Source organism: Haliaeetus leucocephalus, unplaced genomic scaffold (assembly GCF_000737465.1).
Source record: "Haliaeetus leucocephalus isolate CR32 unplaced genomic scaffold, Haliaeetus_leucocephalus-4.0 Scaffold545, whole genome shotgun sequence".
Taxonomy (NCBI): Eukaryota; Metazoa; Chordata; class Aves; order Accipitriformes; family Accipitridae; genus Haliaeetus; species Haliaeetus leucocephalus.
Genome location: NW_010972981.1, coordinates 2,606,668 through 2,629,134, shown reverse-complemented (window position 1 = coordinate 2,629,134; position 22,467 = coordinate 2,606,668). Strand labels below are relative to the sequence as shown.

At 38.6% G+C, this 22,467-nt stretch overlaps 1 protein-coding gene across 1 annotated transcript in view; it reads left to right on the top strand.

Moving 5' to 3' along the window:
• Positions 1-6,219: 6,219 nt before the first annotated feature.
• The window catches only part of FAM184B (family with sequence similarity 184, member B), a gene marked incomplete at its 5' end in the record, with an annotated part of 38,156 nt that continues 21,908 nt past the window's right edge, over positions 6,220-22,467 (top strand). Inside the window, 2 exons of the mRNA XM_010576887.1 lie at positions 6,220-6,339; positions 18,076-18,840. Of these exons, the coding sequence (XP_010575189.1) occupies positions 6,220-6,339; positions 18,076-18,840 (885 nt within the window). The remainder of the gene's footprint in view (positions 6,340-18,075; positions 18,841-22,467) is intronic.

Below are 22,467 nucleotides of genomic sequence, written 5' to 3'. Positions count from 1 at the left end.
GCAGTACTGCTGTCTGTTGTTACACAGCTGCAAATTCTTGTCCCAGCGATGTTAGATTTTCATTGATGGGGAGATAATGATCTGAGTACTTATCCACTCCCCATTGTGCCAGGAGAAATGAATATAAAATGTTTACATTAGGTGTAGGATACAGAGCTTGATTTACATTCTGTTTCTTTGGTACATAGTCAGTAGTGGCTGCCTCCTACTCTCAAAAGCAGAGGAGAGGTATGCAAAGGCATCAACAGCAGAACCAAACTTGGTGAGGTGATCAAGTTTCCATCATTGAAGTGTTGATTACATTGTAAGACATGGGTTGGTACAGGGAATCCCCACAGGTAAACAGGACACAGAGATCCTGAAAGCTCCTCCCATTCTACTGCCCTGCTGTTTCTGCTTTTGGAGAGGTAGAATATAGTAAGTTTTCATACCTTTAGTCGTGCATTTTTCTGTTCTGCATTTTTTTGGCTGTGGCAGCAAAAATAGAAACCTTTAGAAACATTTTGTTTGCTTTGGGCAGCAAGCTACTGCTTTTTGTAGTCCATTTATCAGTATTTTTAGATGCCTGGCCCTTCTCACAAAGATTGACTTTTCCACTGTTGGCGCGTAGAACGTACATTGTTCTTCCATGTCAAGCTATCACAATGAGCAAAACCAATGAGCATACTTGTAAGCTCAGTCAGGCTCCCTGTTCTGCTCTGCCTCCTCTTTCTGCAAAAGTAAGGTGGCCTTTGCATTTCAAGGTAGAAGTGGCCACAGATCCTTGTTTACCATTAGACATCTGTCTGCCCACATTTGAAGTACACCAATGAAAATATGGCAGGGTTTTATTATTAATTGTACAGTTTAGGTTTTGCTTTTAAAGCCTCTGCTCATAGTGCTAACTTAATATGTGGGACAACCAGGTTTTGTCTGAAAAATATATAAGTAAAAGAAAGGGTACATTAAAAAGTACAAACTGAAATTTTTTGTTCCTGTGGATCCAGGTAAAAAGTTTAAAGACCCTGGTAAGATGAGCGAGTTTGGATGAGAGCTGCCTAGGCCTTCTGAATTTGACCTTAAAATCAGATAACATTGCAGCTATTTCCAGATGAGCTATGCTTTGATTTATGAACTTACAGAAATTAAAACAGAAACATTCTGCTTGCAAATGGGACTGTCCATGTGTAGTTGTCATTCACATACATGAATCACCCATTTAGTTGGTAGGTACCTTTCTGCAACACCAGTGCATTCAAATTAATAGGAACTTGAGATTGGTGTATTATGACTGTAGCAGCATGCATGACTTTGTACCAGTAATTAAGTTTAGACTTCTCCATTGGACATTGGACCCTTGGCATGCTGTTTTGTGCTTGCCAGTTCTTAGTATTTCTGATCTGTTTAGCAATAACATGGAGTTTAAAATGCATGGTGGCTTTTACAAGACACTTTGGGTGTCACTCCCTGCTGCCTCAAGCGACAGATTTCGAACATCGATTGGCTATTACAGGATTTTCGTGTGCTAATCAGTTCTCAGGACAGTCCTTTTTACTTGAGATAGGGTGAAAAATACAAATGAACTATTGAAGAGGAGTGTTGAGGAGAGTGGATCAGCTTTCATTGAAAAGGCAGTGCGGGCAGGGCTGGCAAGAGCTAGGTACACTGCAGATATCCATGTTATTTAGGCTTCTTTTCAGACCTCTCTGCCAGTGGGGCTCAAACCAAACCTGCTGTTCTGGAACCAAGCTGAATACAAATAACTAGGATGGTGACATTACCTCGTGATCAGAGAGCTACCTAAGCTACAAAATGGTTCTGTGTCCTTCTTAAGAGACAAATTCCTGGATACCAATGGAGGAATGTTTTTAATGATAGTGGATAGTTACCCTCAAACTCATTTTCCCCAGGGGTTCATCTGACTCTATATTGGGAATTTGGGAGCCTTGTTGTAAGAAGCTTGTTTTAAATTGCAGTATTTCTGGTCAAGTAGATTGTTAGTCAAAAAATCAAGCAGTCTGGCAAGAATTTTGTGTATGTATGTTGAGTATTATGAGTCTTAATAGAGGAAGAGAGTGCCAATGCAGGGAAAAGTTAATTGCTGGTAAAACACAATTAAGAACCTTTTTTTCATTCAGGAGAAAGAAGTGTCAAAGCGGAGCAAGTGAGTTCCTCTTCTAGAAGCAGCAGCATAGGCGGATGTTCTTTAATGACTCTGTGTGGAGCAGCTGAAAATTTTACAGACTCTGGCTGCTTATCACCACCAGTCACCGTGAGGTTTATTGCCCCTCAGCTCAGTCAGTAGGGTATAAAATATGAACATTATTAAATAAAGCTTCAGTGGAAAATTAGCCAGATAAGCAAAACCCACTTTCATTAGTTATTTAAGGAAGGATGTCTGACTTTTGAACAGAAGCGTAGGAGATACATGCTCATATTTCGTTCTATTAGCTTCACTCTGTGGGTGGTAATTTACAGAATTAGCAAGTGGCCTGGTACGTGTGTGAGGTCATAGACTGTTTACGCCACTCCAGTGTTTTCCAGCATGGCTGTATATTAGATCTTTTAACCTTTCCTGGTTTATCTGCCATTTAAAAAAATGGCTGATAAGTTTAGGAATTAAATACAATCAAATTCTAATGGCTTACTCTAGAAGCACCTATCAGCTGAGCAGCTGTGACAGAGCATTCCTGTTGTCTACTCATGTCTCTAGTTGAAATATGTTGCCTTTTTCACATAGTTTAAGCTAAGTTTATTGACCTCATTTACTGTGATGTGTTAACAGTACTCAGTAACCAATGCTTAGAGTGGCTCAGCTGATGTGCAGTTAGTTGTTATGCTACCAGAGCTCTCCTGTGTGCTTGAGGCTTTTTGATCTCAGTTCTCTAGAGAGGTATTCAGTATGCTACAGAAATGAAGCAAAATGGAACAGCATAAAAACTAGCACCATGCTTTTGGAGCAACAATATTTTTCCTTTGGGCAAGGAATATAAAAACTGGTTTCCATGTAGGCAAAGAGAAAGAATCTTTTTATAAAGCTGCTTACATTATGTACTAACAAGACTAACAAAGTAAGTCAGCTATCAACATCCCCGTGTGCTTTACTTGATGTCTTTGCTTTCGTGATTTTTATGTACAATTTTCTATCAAGATTTCAAAGCTAGCATTTTTGCCTACTGGCTGACAAAAACGTGTAGACTAAGATTTCTATAACTTGTCATCACTGTATTTTCCTTACAGAACTAAAAGGGAACTCCTGGATCATAAAATCCATGTGCAATGTCATATAATCGTGTTGATCAACTAGTCAAAAGCAATATTAAAGCCACTATTTCTATTAAGAAGTAAGCCAGAATCTTATTATTTGGATGGCTAGAAAGTGTCATGGAAATTAATTCAAGGTATAAGAATGATCTATGTATTGGAATTACCTTCTTACCACACAAATTTGTCACTGACTGTACCAAGTTTGCAGAAAATCTGACAGCCTTAGAAATCGACAGCTCAAAGCTATTTTATAATGGAAACTATATACTAAATTAAAGTCACTTTTTCAAGGAACTCTGGTTAATGCTTATATACAAAATGTTGTATGTTTCATTACTAAGCACATTACAGGCAATAGGTAACAAAATATCTTGTGATCCGTTAATTGCACAAAAGAAAATTGCAAGGTTATAATTTTTTCATATTCTCTCTTTTATTCGTGGATAATGCATAAAAGTACCCTTTTCAGTGGCACTATAACTGTACCTTTCTCCTAACATTTTCTTTAACCAGTATGTAGATGCCAGTATTTTACAATTGAGAAAATTATACTCAAGTTAGAAGTCAATGCCAACTCAGCTTAAGACATTCTCACTTAAGTATTCTAAAGCTGTGTATTTAGGCTTTTGAGCACGTCAGCATTTTGTATGGTATATGAAATATTTTTTTCCATAAAGTATCCTGTTATCTTTTCCCTGAAGTCCCGACTTCATTAGGTGAAAGAGTATTTATGTCTCATTAAAACAGCTGTTACACTGAGGTAGAACTATCTCTGTTGCCACCTCTACAGTCAGATCTTACCCACAGTAGCTGTCTCACTGGAGCAATTAACTTCCTGTTTTTCCTGCCTGTACACTACAGGCTGTCTTGATGTGGTGCTGAAGACCACTTAACCTGTGCTTTTAGTAAGATAAGCATGCAAGTTTTTCTTGCTTGTGCTTAAAGCCATCAGGAAGTGTGTGAATGTATTAGTCCAGTACCAAGACTGAGTTAATTTATCCCACCTCCCAGTAGGGCACTGCAGCTCAGGGTCGGCTGCGCTGGTTCAGGCTTAGCATTTTACTTAATGTTTATTCACTTGTCTTCCAAAGGCCTCCGAGGCAGCAGAACACACATACCCCTATTACTGAGGAAGTACTGCCTTTATTTCATAACAAAACTACAAACTGACTTTTCAAGTAGGGATTTTTTTCTTAAGTTAATGAACTCAGTGAAATTAATCTGAAGTAAGATTGTACCTTTTTAATGTAATTGTCATTCAGAACTTTGTATGACTTGGCCTTTAAGCACTTAAACAGTTTTAACTTAAAACGGGTTACTACCAGCGAAGTCTTCTGTTTTAATTGTCTTTGCAAGCTACAGCATTTGGTTGTGACTATGCACTGACATTTAGAAAGTTATATAAAAGCTACCTTTAGATGTAAATATGAGATTACAGTTGAATATTTTGCTTTTTTCATTCACGAGGAGAGAACTACTAGAATTTGATAACAGGGCTGTTAAGAACTATAGCTGGTACTTTTAAATGTTTTTACAATGCTTAAATGTTCATAAAAATAATGAATTGTCTCAAAACTACAGGACATTGCACTTGGCAATGCACCTTACAGTCCTTGTCCTCTGATTTTCAAGATAAGGAATGTGTACTGGAGAACAGTATAGCTCCCTGCCCACATGTGCACCCAGATGTGTGAATGCAGCCAGGGTGTGGCCAGGGAGTATAGTCCAGTCGGAGTAGTGACAAGTGCCTCTTGGTCATCCAGTGCAGTCATTCACGATGTAAACCTGATGCTGCCAGAGACCTGTGGGGCGTAAAGCTTTACATTTTAATGCTTAAAGATTAAAGCATAATTAAAAATTAGCATAAGCATTAATATTTGGACTAGGCCCTTATGATAGAATCATAGAATGGTTTGGGTTGGAAGGGACCTTTAAAGGTCATCTAGTCCAACCCCCCTGCAATGAGCAGGAACATCTTCAACTAGATCAGATTGCTCAGAGACCTGCTCAGTTTATTTAGACCAATTTAAATTTCCCAGACTGTTTCCACTTTTTCTGTCAATAAGTGGTGGTTAATTTTTCTTGGTTTTGTGATCATTGATGCAATCTCAGGAAGTGTCCAGCATATGCTTAATATGCATACACTTAATAAGAATGTCTTCATGAAACAGGAATGTGAGTAGTGGCTATATTCAGTCTAGCTCCACTAGGTAAAAATTACATAGGTACATGAGTAATAGTGTAGCATTATGATGTGTATTATCATGTAGCCCTTTTCCTGGCTCCTATGATACTACTTTGAAAGGGAGGAGAGAAACTGAAAGAAACATATCTTTTAAAAAACACTGTATGCTGAGGTCCATCTGAGCCAGTAGCTTGTCTCTAATGGTGCCCAGAGAGTTACAGGAATATGGCATGCCTCTAGCGCACTTGTATATTCTCCCTGCCTCCAGTGATTTGTGCGAGTTTTCCAGAGACTGCCAAAGTATCTTAGTACTCAATAGCCCTGACTGGATTTTTCTTCAATAAATTTGTCCAATCACTTCTTGAATCCATGTGATCTTTTAGTGTTACACACTAACAGTTAGCAGTGTGACAGGAATTCTGTACTTGGTTGAATATAAGATGATATACATGTGACGGTCTGACAAATTATAGTCAATGTCTCAAACATTCATCAAAGAACTTTGGTGGAGAAAACAGCCTCTGTAAAAATGCTGGAGTTTTGTGAACAGGACAATGTGGCTGGAGGAGAGGGCCCCACAGAGGGTGGGACCGAGCTTCTCCAAAGCCACAGTTCCTTAAGTGACCAGGAGAAGGAGCACAGCATATGCGCCAGGAGGAGGAGGCCCCATGGAGGATGCGACTGTGCTTCTATCTTAAGTGGTCATGCCAGCAGGGAAAAAGGGGCAACTCCACAATGAACCCCCCCCAAAGCTCACCGACCAATTCCAGAGAACCTGGGGAACGTGAACTGCGCATGTCGAAGACCATCGACTAACACATTATAAAAGAAGGGAGAACAAGTGCTCAGCGCACGCCCTCCAGAACTGGATCTCTACACTGGCTGGACCAACACTGGACCCAGGACTGGTGAAACCCTCTTCTTCTCTCTTTCTCTCTCTTTCTCTCTCCTTCTCTTTCTTTCTCTCTCTTTCTCTCTTTTCCTTCTCTCTTTTCCTTCTGTCTTTTCCACAGTCCCTACACCTCATCCTTTTAAACATAAACCGTTGACCAAGTCTGAGACTAGGAGCGGATCTAGCCGCCCCTGGGCTCCTCTTTGAGAAGGAGTCCAGAAAGCAAGAGGGTCTGCTCTGAACCTCGTGACTCAACGGGAGGGTTCTCCTTCTGATACAGTTTCATGTTCCTTTTTTCATTTCTTTTTCTACACGTCCCTTGTCTTTTCAAACAGCGGCTTAATGACACGTTGTGAGGTTCATACCGATAAGTTCACGTGTACTTGGGCAAGGTTAGCTAGGTTGAATAAATGTTGATTGTTGTTTGAACTTCCCTGGTGTCATTCCACCTTAATTCTGACAAAGGAAATCCACGAACCTGAGTCGCTCCAACTTTGGGACGCGACACTGTCTTCTATTTATTTTAACCTGCCACCTCCTAGCTGTTTTGTAGTGCATATATTAAAAAAGGTGATGAGTTATCATTTGGTATTTACGTTCTCCATTATACTTTTGACTGTAGGGATGGCACAGATGAGGTTCAGTTTGAGATTAGGATACTTTAATTTAGTGTTCTTCATGTGTACTGTATGTCCAAGCTGCCAATGTAATCAGTAGAGCCTAGAGAGTAATTTGGTAGATGAACCATTAGGGACTGAACTCAGCTTCATGAACTATCTAAAACTAATGTCATTTGGGATTTGAGCATTATCTGCCTAATTCCGGAAAAGCATAGTTACCCTGCAAAGCCTGTGGCATATTTGTCAGCTCCTGTGTGGATGTTTCAGGTGTCTATGGCATCTTAAATGGCACCAGATCTCTGAGATGAGGTAGGTGAGTCAGGACCTCAGTGTCTACCTCAGTGAGCAGACTTGCTCTCAGGTCTCCGTCAGCTGTACTAACTGGATCTCTGTTGATGGACTGTAAGGGGAGTTTACACAAATGGCACACCAGTGGACACCTAAATCCCAGTATTTTAATCTCTGACAAAGTTACCTCATGTTCTGTTCTTAGGCGTGTCTCTTTCAGAGTTGGAGAGTCATACTTTATTGTGTTACTTCTTGCATGGAAGCTTTTATCATGATTGATTATTCTTGTAGCTTTTTAGTATACCCTTTTTCAGTTCAATTAGACTCTGCTTAAGTGGGGGAGGGAGGGGTGAACCATAATTGCATGCTGTATACAAAGATGTGGGTGAATCATAGACTTACGGTTATGATATAAAGAGGTTTTTTGATTTGTTCTGCATTTGTTGCTTAGAAGTCCTGTTATCTAGCTGTCTTGACTGCTGTCTTCATTGTATGTTTTACAGCTCCAAGATTTCTTTCCTGAGCAATTTCAGATTCTGTCAGTGTGTATGGAAAATTCAGGTTTGCTCCTTTAAAGTACATTATATCACATTTATCTACATTGAACTTTATCTGTCTTTTTACTACTGCGTTTGTGAAGTTGTTCTGCAACTCCTGTACTCAACTATTACTTTTGATATGATTTTATTTTTCAAAATTTTAATACATGTTTTCAGTAGGATAGCTGCTAGTAGTGCTCTAGAGACTCTTCATGATGTCTATTCTGAAAACTGACTGTTTTCTCTGAGTAGAGAATGTATTTAGTCATAACGAAATAAGAGTATGAACTGCATATTATTAGAATAAGAATACTGCAAGGCAACTGAAATCTCCACAGCCCATAGAATACTGTGCTTTTCTTTTTTAAAAGTGTATACGTAATAAACTGGGAAGAAAATAGTGACAACCCTTTTGTTAACATAGTAGCTGTAGAGGGTCTGTGAAACGTTCACATGTATTCCCACTATTGAATTTGCTTACAGCAGCAAAGAACTTAAATTTTGGTGCCTGTAGTAGTAGAAACTGGCATTATTAATTCATGGATACCTGAGGGTTTTGATGGTTTCTTTTCTTAATTAGCAGAGTATGTAGAACATATAAAGAAATCTTTCTAAACTTTAAAAATTCTTCTATCAGTATTTCACCTGCAAACTACAGGAGAGTAAGAATTTGATCCAAGCTGTATAATGCATTAGTCTGGATTAGGAAGAAACAGGCCTCATTTTATCTGTGCTCATCACAGATCTGAATCAAAGGCAAAACCTGCAATAAACATTGTGTTTTAAGTAAATTATAATCTTTGTCTCCAGAAAAAGATGTATTTGGTTGGGAAAATCCATTTCACCCTGGGCTGTAATTTAATCAATGATTCTACAGTTTATATTTGCAAGATTTCCAAATTCTACTGTATTTAAAGTACTTTGAAAAACAGGAATCAAGTGAGAATTTACTTGATTAATTTGTTTGTTTACTGCATTAATGGTAAAATTGGACAATGTTGCTTTATTATAATCTATATAACAAGATTTTAAAAGATATTTTGGGACAACAAAGTTTCAGATAAATATCTAGACTCATAAAAAAAACCCAACACCAACCCTTTGAAAGCACTGAACATATGTCTGCAATTTTAGACTCCTTAAAGATCTTTAAAAATCTGGGATGTAATGAAACATTTGCACAAAATTGAGTGTTAATTTGTCAAATGAATTCTGTCGCCACTGTATTTAGATCTGGTTAATGAGGTACATTATTTCATATTTTTGAAGAATAATAGAGATCCAACTTCTGGGGTATAAACCTATCAAGCTCTCCTGTAAGTTTTAGATATGTAACAAAAACCAGACAGCTAAATTATCAGTGAATTACATGGAAATAAGGCCTCTTTATTCCTTCTATTAACACAGAATTGTTGACTTCTGCACTAAAAATTCACCTGGACTACAATGACCTTAAAATGGACAGAGGGCGTAGATATAAATGTGGCTTGTGTGGAACAAATCTCCTATTCCTTGCATGTTACCTATCTGAAACAGTTTCATAAGATGGGTTTGAACTCATCCAAGAACGTAAAAACCAAAGATTTGTGGGATATTTGAGATCTTAAGAAGTTATGCAAGAATTTCACCAAGACAGAGATTACAAAAGGTGAACAGAAAAGACTCTGAAATCAAAGTTTGACCTTTCTGCTTGTCCACATGTGTGTGTTGATTTACTTTATCAATGAATAAGCATAATCTTTTAAAGTGTTTTCATGTAGTTCTGTGGGTTTTAATAGACAGAAATTTACCTAATTTAACTTCTACTGAAAAATAATATGATCCTCTCTGACAGCATTTGAATACAGCTTAACCTGATAAATATGCTCAGGATGAATCTGATTCACCTCAGGGAGAACAAAGAAATAGAAATGTATTTCATGTAAATGTCATGCTGACTGATTCTATTTATTCAGGTTTTTAATTGCATACAAAATCTACAAAAAATAATAGTGCTTTTGATATATAAGTTTTGCAAAATTATTTCAAAGTTATGTAGAAAAGAGTTTCAGCAGATAAGATACAACTTGAACCAGGAACCATAAACAAAAGGTTTATAACATCATATTGTAAGGAGGCAGATGCTACAAAGTTCTGGGTTAGAGCTTGCAGTATTTCACATATTAATTAATGTTCTGGAAGTAAAAATAAAACCCATATTAAAATTAACAAGTGATACTAACTCAAAGAGAATCATAGATACCTAAACAAGATAGAAAGAAAAAAGGAATATAGATGGAAGACAAAATAAACTGCATTCAGTTTGGGGAAAAAAACTTCTTTTTCCAAAACCCTGCATCAAAGCAGATAGGCATGATATCTCTATGCCAAATACCTGTTTTGGTTTGTAAAGTGTTGCTAAACCAACGCTAAGTGGGCATACAGAAATGAAGACAATATTAAGTGAGACATTAGCGCAGGATGGAGAGAAACCCCAGAGAACAGAGAAACAGGAAAATGAATCCATTTCAGCCTCTGAGAATTAAAACTTGTCTCTTCCCTCTGTATGTGAGACTGTCTCAGCTCTATAGAAGAAGGAAGAGCTGGGAAGTTGGGTGTGCAGAAGAAACGATAACAAAACAACCAAACACCTGAAGCAATTCACTTCACTGCTATCACCTGATTTAGGCACTTTTATTGGAAAAGGAAACATTGTCCTTTGGATGCACCTGTCTTTATTGACTAACCGAGATTAGACGTGTAATGATGAAATGGATGGTGTTAGGTGAGATGAATCCCATCCCTTGTATGCAGGAAACATCCTTCTGAGAATGAAATGCATAAGGTTTTTCTCATTGTTTCCTTGCAGTAATTACTAGTGGCCTCCTCTGACCTCTTGCTGTGGTAGCTGTGTTTCAGAACAACCAGTTTCTTGCAAAATTTCTGTGTCAGAACTGGAGGAATCTTTAATATTTCCATGACTGTCTAGGAGGACCTATTTCTTGAGATGCTGAGGAGGCACAGCTTATAACCAGAGTCATAGCAGGTGGATTTGTGACCAGCGTTGAAGAGAAGGGATTAAAGTTGAGTAGATTTTATAGAACAGTTCCAGAAGAAATTTCGGTAATAAACTGCATGTGAGTTTCCCAGCAGAGGAGTCTCTATGTAGAATTAACTTTTATGGTTCTATAGTATATTTTTGCTTTGCTGAAATTGTTGGGATGTGGTATTGGTACCTTTTTTAGCACCTGCTTGGCTTGTGGAAACATTCTTGCAATATAGTTTTACTTTCCTAATTCTTAGGTTGCCTGACAATTATTCTGCTTAGCTTATTAGAAACCATAAAATAAAAATGAGGGACAGCTGGATGTCTCTTTCACAAAATTTAGGCCAGGGCTAATTTTATGTTCGATTGCACTTGAGAGATCAAGTGCAATACACAGGCCACTAAACTAAGGTTTTCTATGTTCAGTATTGCACCGCACTAGGCAGAAAAATAAAAAAGTAAAAAATGGGAATGAATAAATGTGCCTGTGGGATTTCTTGTATAAAATTTAAACTAAAAGTGGAAAAAAACCACAGGGAGTGGCAGAAAGAGGCAAAAACATGCCAAAAGAGATTAGAAACCTGTAGACATTTTATGCTTATAGTTTCCTGATACATTTTAGTATCTCAATGTATTTTTGGACTGACTGTAATACATGGTATATGTAGGAAAAAGGGCAATATGTCAATATGTTCACATTTTAAGAATTTAAGATCAACTTCCTCTCTTCTAGTGTGAATCTCTAGATAAGGAAAACCACAAATACTATGGATACTGTGGGACATTCAGGAGGGTGAGACATTGCATAGTGAGTTTCTGCCCGAGACATCAGATCACCTAAACACAAGCAGATTTCACTAAGAGCTATTGGCTACCTCTGTGCTGTGCACTGCCCACCCCGCGGGATCTGAAAGACTTTAGTAACACGGTGGGAGCAACGGATGAAAGAATTTAGATTGACCCTGCACTAGAAGAGAATCTCCTGAAGCAAAATCCTTTTTTAGTACAGTAATTAGGATTCATTCTGGTTCAGGACACAAGCAGTGCAGCTCTTCTGAAGCCAGCTGTGGAAAACAGCTTGGGTTGTTGTGGCCAACACAGGTGAGAGCTAATGGAGCTTTCTGAACTTGAGCTAAGGCTTTGTCAAGTGAGTTGCATGCGTTTGCAGCGTGATGCTGGGACATCTCATGTGTCTTTTAATAGAACTTGCATGCTCAAAACTCATTAGTTTCTAGTTGTAGTTTCCAGAGCTAAAAGCAGACATACAGTTTTCAGTGAGAGGCTGGCACTGTGAGCTCTTTTTTTAGCTCTGACTTTGAGCTCATGAACGCCATTGAATGTAAGTTGGCCCTGAACTCTGCATCTCTGACTTTGTTAATTTGTTATCAATGCCCGCTATGCATGGATAGATAGAAGTTTGAGGGTTGGGAAATTTTGGAAAAATATTTGGAAAAATATTAGTAACTTGCTGACAATGAAAGGCTTGAAATAAGGTATTTTTATTGTTTTGTAAGTGACAGTCAACACTGTGTTGGTCTGTGTTGATTCAAGGTCATTTTAATGCGCTGTCACAGTGATTGGATAAATGATCCATGAACTGTATATATTTCTTATAAAAAGAAATGTACTTTATAGCATTTTTCTAATGCATTGGGATGGTAGTAGGCTGTGTAATCTGAAAGCTCACAAAGGAAACTTTTGGTATTTCTCCCCACAACTCCAGCTTTTGAAAACAAAGTTATTTCAGCTGGAGCTGAGCTTTCATTTCAGAGGGTAATAAATTACTTTAGCTTGTGGTTTTGCAAGGTGCTGAAGGCTCACCTGGAAGACTAAAAAATCATAAGGCAAATTGAAAAAAACAAACCTTAAAAAAATAAACAAAATTTCTTGTGATTTTAAAGATATTTTTGTAATTTTAGGTTCTGAAACACTTCTGGATGTTTGGAGTGCCAATTTTTTAAGGCTTCTCTCGTATGAACACATAAATGGGTAATGTTATCAACAGCTGCTGCAACTATTTGGATGCATAAAATTATTCTTGTGCTTTCAGGAAGCCACAGAGGACACAAGGAGAGATAGAGACTTAGTTAATGAGGTCCCTGATCATATGTTACGGCGGTATCATTCAGCTGAAATCAGCATAGGTGTAAAATTGGATCAGCACTGTAGCTAGTCATAACCTAGGCCTGTACCTTAATTAAAAGACATTCTTCCTTATGCAGTGTTAGAAAGAGCAAAAGATACTTATTAGAGTATTAATTAATAAATTATGGGAGTTGGTTTTATTTTCTAATCTGTATAGTTACAGTGACAGAGGAGGCTAAGGGATACAGAGCCATTTCTTTCAATAACTGAACTTACTTTTAATAATTTCTCTGTCCTTTGCTTTAAAAGAGACCCTTTCAAGGCTGACATGTTTAGATACCCCACTCTGCTCTGGTCTGCTTGGGAAGTAGGCAAGACAGAATTCATAGAAACAAATTCACCAGCTCGTGAAGATAAGATACTACCACTACTAGTGAAAAGGAGAGGATGCAGTCACCTGGCCTCAATGAGTCTCTAGCCAGCTAATGAGTGCTCGAAACTTGTCTCCTTCCCTGCTTTGTTTAGGGTGCTGCCAGGATTACCCTGTTTGGCACCCCCCCCCCCCCCCCCCGTGCCCTTTCTCATTGTTTTTCTTTTTTTTTTGCTTTTAGCCCTTTCTCTGTCGGGTGGGCTTTGTGCCCACTAGCTTGGGCCTGAATGAAGAACACTTACGATCTTTTGCCTTTGATTCTTCTTATTGTTGTCACTCCTCACCTTCCATACCAAACTGTCTCACTTCTTAATTCAGCTAGTAAGCAGCCTGCTAGAGCCATTGTTTTCATTATGAGAGGTTCCTACAAGAGTATTGTTTAACACTGTAGGAAGATAGAAGAGTCTGTTTTGGTTTGAATGCTTTAGCTATGTCTTCACTGATGAAATGCAGTTGAATGTTTTCTTTTTTGTTATTTTACAACACCATAAAGAAAAGGAGAAGGGCAATGCCATTTAGATTTACAGCATTTGGAGGATAAAATAAGACTAGTAAGATGCACTCATATTCACTGCACTGTTAATGTTCCAGTGTATGTGTGTAACAGTGTTTTTACCAACCCGTCATACAACTCTCAGTTGCTGTAAAATCAGTACAGTGTTTCCCAATACATTCAGTTTTGGAGAAGTCTAAGGAGGCAGTAGCCATTGGTATTATGCTAGTAACTCAAGAGTAATCTAGCGCTCTTTTAATTTGAAAGCAATTGTCTATATTGCCAAACTGATCCATTTTAGAGCTGCTTTAAAAAGCTGTTTATCAACACAATTGTAAAGAGGTTTATACCACATTAGCCAGCAGTATGTACACCCACAAAGTACAGATGCTGAAATAATTTTTCAGTATTTTTTCTTCCAGCACATAAAGTCCCAGATTCATCTCGCATAACTCCAGTCTCTTAAATGAGGTATCTGGAATGGGAATATAGTAGCTATATTCGGTAGGGAGTGAAAAGCATGTGTGAGGGACTTAAATTTCATAAAGTACAGAGCAGCAGCCCTCTCAAAATTAAATCTCTTAAGAAGGTTAAGATAGCGAGGAATCAGTTTCAGCACTCAAGCTTGAAGATTAAATTTAAGAGCATGCATTTTCAAGTCAAGATTCTTCATTGTGGTTCTAGCCACTATTGAACAGAAGTGTAGGAATAGTAGAGCAGGGAGGCCAGTTTCTTCCATTCTTTTAGATAACTCACTGAAGATGTTGGTGATGGTCTAATGGTCAGTGGAATCTGTGAAATCTCTGTGATGAAGTCACACTTTCAAGGAACAGCCTTAACACACATAATATGAGACAGGCAGTGCTGATTTACTAGATAACCTTAATCATTAAGAGTGGAAGTCTTGGAGTCACAAAGGCTGGATGTTCATGTTTTGCTGGTGGAATAAAACGCAGAAATGCAATCATCAACATCTGACCTAGTTAATTGAAGAATTGCCCAAACTAATTACTGGTCATTCTAAACCCGTGGGCAAAATTAACCTTCTCCTTGTAGTTTTTATGTCTTGTTAAGGAAGAAGTCGCTCCCGAGCATCCACACACCAATCAAGGAGTCGCGCACACACCATCTGAGACTTTAACTACTAGGACTGGAGTCCCTTCACAACGGGTGACTCCAGTGAGCCGATGGGTGCCCCTTTCAACTCCTCACACACACGCTCACCCTCAGGTGCTGCTTCTTCCCTCAGGCTTGACCCTAGGTTCCCCAAAGCAGAATCTCTAATCAAGGCCTTCAAAATAAAAAGCATTATTTACTCTATGGTGCACAGATTCGGACAGCTGAAGCTGGGTGCCTCTACAGAGAGACCCCAAATACTAAAACCCTTGGGCAGTTGTACCCTTACAGTCTAAGTTCCTGCCCCTCACACCATCGTCTAGTCCAACAGTAATATTTGGGTCTGGGATCTTCTTCTCTCTCATTGGGTCCTTTTTCTCATCTCTAGGCCGGTTCTTTTTCCTGGTTTTTAGGCTGCTGGTTACTATGTCTCCTTTTCCTGACTCAAAGTGGCTCTGGGGCTTTGTGAATAGCTAAATGTTAAGCAAAAGCATTAAGCATGCTATGAGTTCTGCTTTATCATGAACGACTACTTTTCAGCAGCTAAACAAAGTCCTTAAAAGCCCTCCAAAACATATTAACAGCCTCTATATTTTATATACATTCCTGTGCTATTATAGCCTAACAATTTTATCCCATTATTGCCACGCGCTATTTTGTCTCGTTCGAGTGTGGTCTGCATACTTACGTAGTTCAGCTTTGCTACCTTCCACGGCAGTCTGTCTCCTGAACAGTTAAGAAAGGTTTATAGAATGATTTTAGTTAGTGGGGAGAAGGAACTGCTTCGTATCCTGTAACTATTTCTGTTTCAAAGGAAAAATGGTTAAAAATAATGGAGAAGAATTAACAGCATGTAATCTAAGGCCCAATGTCCTGAGTTTGGCTGTGATAGAGTTAATTTTCACAAGAAGCTGGGAAGGGACACAGCCAGGATAGCTGACCCAAACTAGCCAAGGGGGTATTTCATACCATATGATGTCAAGCTCCGTATATAAACTGGGGGAGCTGGCTGGGAGCAGGAGGGATCGTGGCTCGGGAATGGGCTGGGCATTGGCTCCAGGTGGTCAGCAATTGCATTGTGCATCACTCACTTTGTATACTTTTTTATTAGTATTATTGCTATTATTATTTTTTCTCTCTTTGTGTTGTCCTATTAAACTGTCCTCATCTCAACCCACGAGTTTTTTACCTTTTTCTTCCGACTCTCCTCCCCATCCCACCAGGGTGAGGGGAGGAGTGAGCAAGCGGCTTCATGGTACTTAGTTCCTGGCTGGGCCTAAACCATGTCACCCTGAAATATACATATTTAAATGTAGGCAATGACATCTTGTCTGCTCGTCTTCTAGAATATGATGCTGTTACTCTCTGTTGTCACATATTTATCCAGAAATGTATCCAGAACATATTTTGCATTTGTGACTTTTTAAGATTTCTGTAATTAATTCATTACTGCCAGGGAGGAAACTGACTACACACAGGATGTATTTGTGTGTTTGCTTTCATTTATGGATGACTGAAATTTAATATGTTATTCATATACAGATAGCACAAAAATGGTTAGACTTAGCTAAGCAAATTCAAAAATTCTGGAGACATCCTCAGGGCTTATACAACACAGACTTGTGACCCTTACTGTGGTCAAGATGCCTGTTGTCTCTCAATTGAGGCTTTCCCTGAGGAAATATTGAAGATTACAAGGCCAAAATTCTAGTTTAATTAAAGAATTAGTTGTGACCTTGCTTCTGTATTTATTTATGTACTTAAGACTATTATTTTCTCAAACATTGTCTAGGAATCTTTTGATTAACCTCTATGGGCTCAGGCCAGACTGAAAGTATCTGTCATAACTTACATACAAATTCTAAACCTAGTTTGGTAGAGCAATAAGTTCTCTCTAAAAAAAAACCCCAACCAACCAAACAAGTGGAAAACCTCCTCCACACATATTTTAATACCTAATGTGTTGTTCCCCTTGAGTTAGGTAACTATGCCCAGTAAAAACTGGATTAGGCCTCATGTGTTCTAATGGGGGCCCAAAAAGACAAGCATGTTTCTTTTCAAGGCAGTTACTATATTTTGCAATTATATATAACTGTCTTGTAAGCTTAACATGCACATTTACCAGTTTTGTCTCTGACTCTTCATTTCAGTCTACTGAGGGCTTCTAATAACATTTTCTTTTCAAAACAATAGTAGCATGCTTGTAAACAGCTTCTGTGAGAGGTCTTTGGCGTTTGTCATGGGTAGCGGACGGAGCTTGCTTGGGGTCATAATTTGCTTTATAATAATGAGAATTATTATTCTGCGTTTTGTAGAAGAGAATAAAACATCAAAGGGTTTAAATCAGTTGTTTGAAAAAATTGCTTACTGTCATCAGAGGCTCACTCCAATCTGCTAAAACCTGCTTTCTGAGACTCACAGCTGTTACTTCAGCTGTTACTGAAGCAAGGAAAAAAACCTCATTGCCTGAACACTTCTCAGAGTCAAGCCAGAAGGTGCTTGCAGTTGAGTAATACCTATCTTGAAATGCTGACCAAGTTAACTTGCCAGGTATATGGCTTCTAGAGGTACACCTTCAGTGGTGGTTTAGTTTGAGTCAAGAGTGCAAAATTTGATCCTCTTACAAACTTTACTTTCATTTACATCACAAAGTGATTTTGGTCCACATGAACTGGATGTCAGGACTTCAGGTTTCACTCTACAGATCTGCTGCTACTGGTCCCCAGCACTTGCTAACGCTAAAGGCAACATGGCAGGTAGTCCTCCTGCACTGAAGGCTAGGTGAACTGGACTACAAATATGGAGTCAGTTAGCTAGAGAAGGGGCCCTATTTCATTCCTTGTATGAGAGATCAAACTAGGGGCATGCAGTGACAACTTGCATGGAATAAAAAAGGAAATTTCTGACAAAAAGTGAAAAAAAAAAAAGTTGTTTCTCACGGTATTGTCTTCCTTCCCTATAAGGTTTTGCAGTTTATAATTGTCCCTTCGTTTCCTGGTGAAAAAAACACCACCACAAAGAAACAACAATAAAAAAAGATTAAACTGTAGCAGTAATTCTCTTTTAGCTTTTCACACCTTGATAAATACAGTAACTGAATTCATGACTACCATTTACCAGATACTTACATTTCCTATTATTTTTCTTATTCTATAGGTGATATATGCCCTGAACACTAAGAATGATGAACATGAGGCTAGTATACAGGCTCTGAGAGAAGCTCATGAAGAAGAAATTCAGCACATTCTTGCTGAGACAAGGGAAACGATTCTCCAGTGTAAAAGCAGAGTTGAAGAAGAACAATTGCTGAGGAAACGTGTTCAGGCCCTTGAAATTGCAGTAGAACAACACAAGAGACTAACGGAAGAAGCCTTGGCAGAGTTAACATTGTGCAAGAAGCAGGTGGAAGAGAGGGAGTCGAGAACAGAAGCAAAACAAGCACAGACGATCCTATCCACAGACAGGGTAGATACCAATTCAGTCTTTGAAAACAAGCTTCTAAATTTAAATCAGGAGTCTGATGGACTGCTAAATGAATGCAAAGCATCTAGGAGAGCAAATTTAGATAAGAAAGTAATTTTAGAGGAAAAATACAGTGTGGAAAGACAAGCTCTAATAAATGAGATGGAAAACCTGGAGAGTGAGAACCAGAGAGCAACTGAAGAATATACTCAGAAAACAAGCAAACTGCAAGCCTCTTATAAGAGAGAAAAAGAGGATTTGAAAAATGCTATGCAGCAATCTGTGGTAGAAGCAAAGAAGAATTGTCAGCAAAGAGAAATGGAGCAAAGGAAGAGCTCAGAGGCTGGGGAGGGGTTTTTGCTGCAGCAGGTAAAGAAGCTGGAGGCAGACCTAGAGGAGAAAAGCCAGAAGATAAATGAGAGGAAGAAGTATTCCCAGAAGCTGAAGGACAGAATACAGGTAGAGTATGAGACCATGATCCCTATCTCTGCCTATAAAAGAGCAAATGATCAACTCTTCTAAATTCAGGGGAGAAGGGGTCTTTCAAATATCATATTGAGTCAAATGCTTTGTAAGCACTAAAGCAGTTTTAGAGGCTTAGAAGAGAAATAGGAGGGATATAGTGCTGAGAGTTTTAAAGAAGGTGTTAAGATGATTAGTAACTCATTAGGAGAACTCCTTGAACGCTAGACTTTGTATTCCCTAAGGAAGGAGTGAGGTAAAATTTGTTGACTGAACAGAGCTTTACCTTTCCTGCCCAGAAATGTGAAGAGAACAGCAAGCAGGCACTAATGTTAGCAATGAGTATTTACAGAGTACATTCTCCTTTTCCCTTGTGGTTGCCAACAGCTAAGTACATGGCTATGAAGAGGATTAGGTAAGAGACCTGACCTGGCAGGTTAGGAATCAAGTGCTTTGTATTGTATGACTCTTGCAACAGTGGCTGGTACCAATGAAGTGTCCTTTACACCTGTGACATTTTATGTGCTGAGCCATGAGACTTTCACCATTAGTTCTCACCTCACACTTTGCCTGTTGTCGTGGTTTAAACCCATAACACCCGTCTACTCTAGCTGGTATCTATCTCATATGTTTGCAGCACAGCTCTGCAGCCCCTTTTTGCTTAATTGCCTCATGTGTTAGATGCAGTTTCAGAGGTTGGCACATCATGGGCAATCTGCCAACCAGCTGCATTTGGTACATAGGGTCAGGGTTTGGGAGAGACACTGATGAACTGCGCTAAAGCTGAAGAACCTAGCCACACTCTGTGCTCAGCAGTTCCACTTCCTTCTAATACGATTGGTCCTTCCCATCACATAAACTCACCTACCAGACCTCTCCCCAGCCCTGACAGCAATCTTGCATATTAGATGAGAAAACTCCTTGAAGGTCTAGACTTGGAGTATTTCAGAATAACAATAGTTGTTTCCTGACAGGAAAGATGATTCACCTCCTTCAGAGTCAGAGAACCCCAGAATCCTGTAGAGAGCAGGGTCACCCCAGTCAACTGTGCTCCTCCAAGACAACTGTGACCCTTCTCACCATCTGCCCTCACATCTTGCCTGTCAGTATCATTTTGCTGATGGTGCAGAGTTCTGGGCCTCTTCTTTGAGGATGTTCTTTGAGGGAGTTCAGCCTTCAATACAGTCACTGCCTTTTTGTTTCACAAGATCAGAGCACGAATTGAACACGCCTTCCCCAACATGATTCAGACTCCATTCTCTCAGTGTGTAAAGCTGTAGCAGAACAGCCTGTATCTTCTGCAGAAAAGTGGAGAGGATAGAATGCATGGCAGAGATGCAGATAAGCCATTTTTTAAAATTGAGTCAGGGAAATCCATAATATCTGTTGCAATAGGGAAAAGTGTCCTGGCTCTGTAAAAGTTTGAAGCAATAGAGGGGAAGAGGGAAAGTAAGATCCTGATTTCTTGTGGGTATGTGAAGTAACATTCAGGAGAAATGAAGGATGGAGTCATGAGAATTTATGCAGGTGGTTTACTGTTTTGATTTATCATATAAGAAATGCAGTCATTTAGGAATACATAATGTAAAATTTGATAGGAACTGGAATTAAGAAGGTGGTATCATTAGCAATTTAATTTCTAAATTCAGTATCAGCTGGATAAAACTGAAATATTTTCTGAGGGACATACGCTCAACTTGAACATTTCAGATCCTCTAAGTCTATGGAATAAGGGTGATTTACATACCACCAGCACATATTGTTTTGAATCTTTAAAGAGATAGCCTCAGACTAGGATAAATCTGGAAGAAGGAAAACAGTTAGACACAATGTTATTTTCTGTTTTTTTCCAGTTTAAATAAAAAAAAGTAGAAGTTTCTCCTTTCTAAATTGGGTATTCCTGATGCCACCATTAAATACTACATTTTTTTTCAGAATCCTGTGGACAGTGGCAGACTGGGAAAACAGAAACATTTCTTTCATCAGTAATACCTCTGTTCATTAGTAAATACTAGCAAGAAAAGCTGTTATAAGGCTTGAAAAATAAAAGGACTGATGTTTAAGCAAGATGAATTTTCTGTTTTCTCCTTAGTGTATGCCAAGAGGTTTGAGACCTCTAGATGAAAGGCATCACATTAGTGCACATTTATTATTATTACAGTGGAAGAGAAAATAGAAAGGATGACAAGTCATTAAGTCAGATCTGTTCAGTCTAGTTTTGGAAGAATTTTGGCATATGCCAGAGGTAAAAGGAACAAGCTTACCTTTAAGTTTTCAACTACAGAGAGTGTTAAACACAAGTTAGTTTTAACCCATGAGGTTTTTACTCAGCATTCATATAGGAACAAATGGCAATTTTGTCTAAGTGAATATTGTAGTATTATGTTAGATGTCTGGAAACTGAGACTAGAACCTCCAGAAATAGAACATTAAATATGGTTCAAATTTTTGCCTTTAGTTATGGACAGACAATTCCCAGCAAAGTCTGTAGGAGCCAATTTTTCAGGTTTTAGGCATCTGTATTATGTATTATGTTACAAACTATTGTACTTCAGCAACTGGAAAAAAACCCACAAACTAATATTCATTAACTTTTAGCACAAGTTGTTGTGAAATTAATGGAAGTATATCTTGTTGCAAGTTTAGGGTAATCTCAGACATCTTTTAGATGGTAACTCTTGATGACTGTTTACTTTACACTGATGCCTACATCTGAGGGAATGGCTCCACATTACAAATATTCTGGCAGCAGAGACTGTTTAAGGATATGGAACAGCAAAAAATGCATTTAAACCAGCTCTGTAGGTGAAAGATTTATATCATGGAACTGCGCCAAGAGAGAAAATGACCATTTATTTCAGATGACAAAAAAAGAACATATATAATAAACATAGAAGTAACATCATGCGTATTTTAGGATTTGGAAGTGTAGCTTAAGGGGACGTAACAAGAAATTCTGGGATCAAAAGGTATAGTGAAAAAAGTGGAGGAAGTTCTAAATGTAGTCAAAGAGAGCAATACACTTCAAGAGAAGGAAATCCTGCAAAAAGCAGGTAAGGTGCTCATTAATGTCATTCTGAAGTATTTCCCCTGTTAGTAGTCACTCACATTGGAAATTCCACAAGTTAGTTATGGTATTTGAAATGTAAATTTTGATACCACAGAAGATATGGAAACTATATTGAATTCCCAAAGCAAAGCTATTAATAAAGTAGATGAACTGAAACATCAAGTAACACAGCTGCAGCAAATGACTTCTACCAAACAGAGCCAGAACAAGAGCAGCTCTGAAGATGTGCAAGAGCTTAAACAGGTAGTTTGCTCTCAAATATTCAAAGGCATGGCATGCCAAAAGTACTGAAAACAATGTCATTTTTCTTTTAAGATTAATGGCTTTTGGGTTATTCTACGGCAGTCAATCCTGTAAGATTCCAAGATCTCTGACCTCATCCAGTGGAATACTGACTTGTGTTCATAACCTGAAGTACATAAGTTGCTCCAATGACAGCAGAGGAACTACTGACATCCTTGAGCTAGACCAGGGCAGAATGTTCAACTTCTTCTGTAACCAAAACCTTAAAGAGAACAAGGTCCAAGGCAGACTTTCTCTGTTGAGGTAAAGTT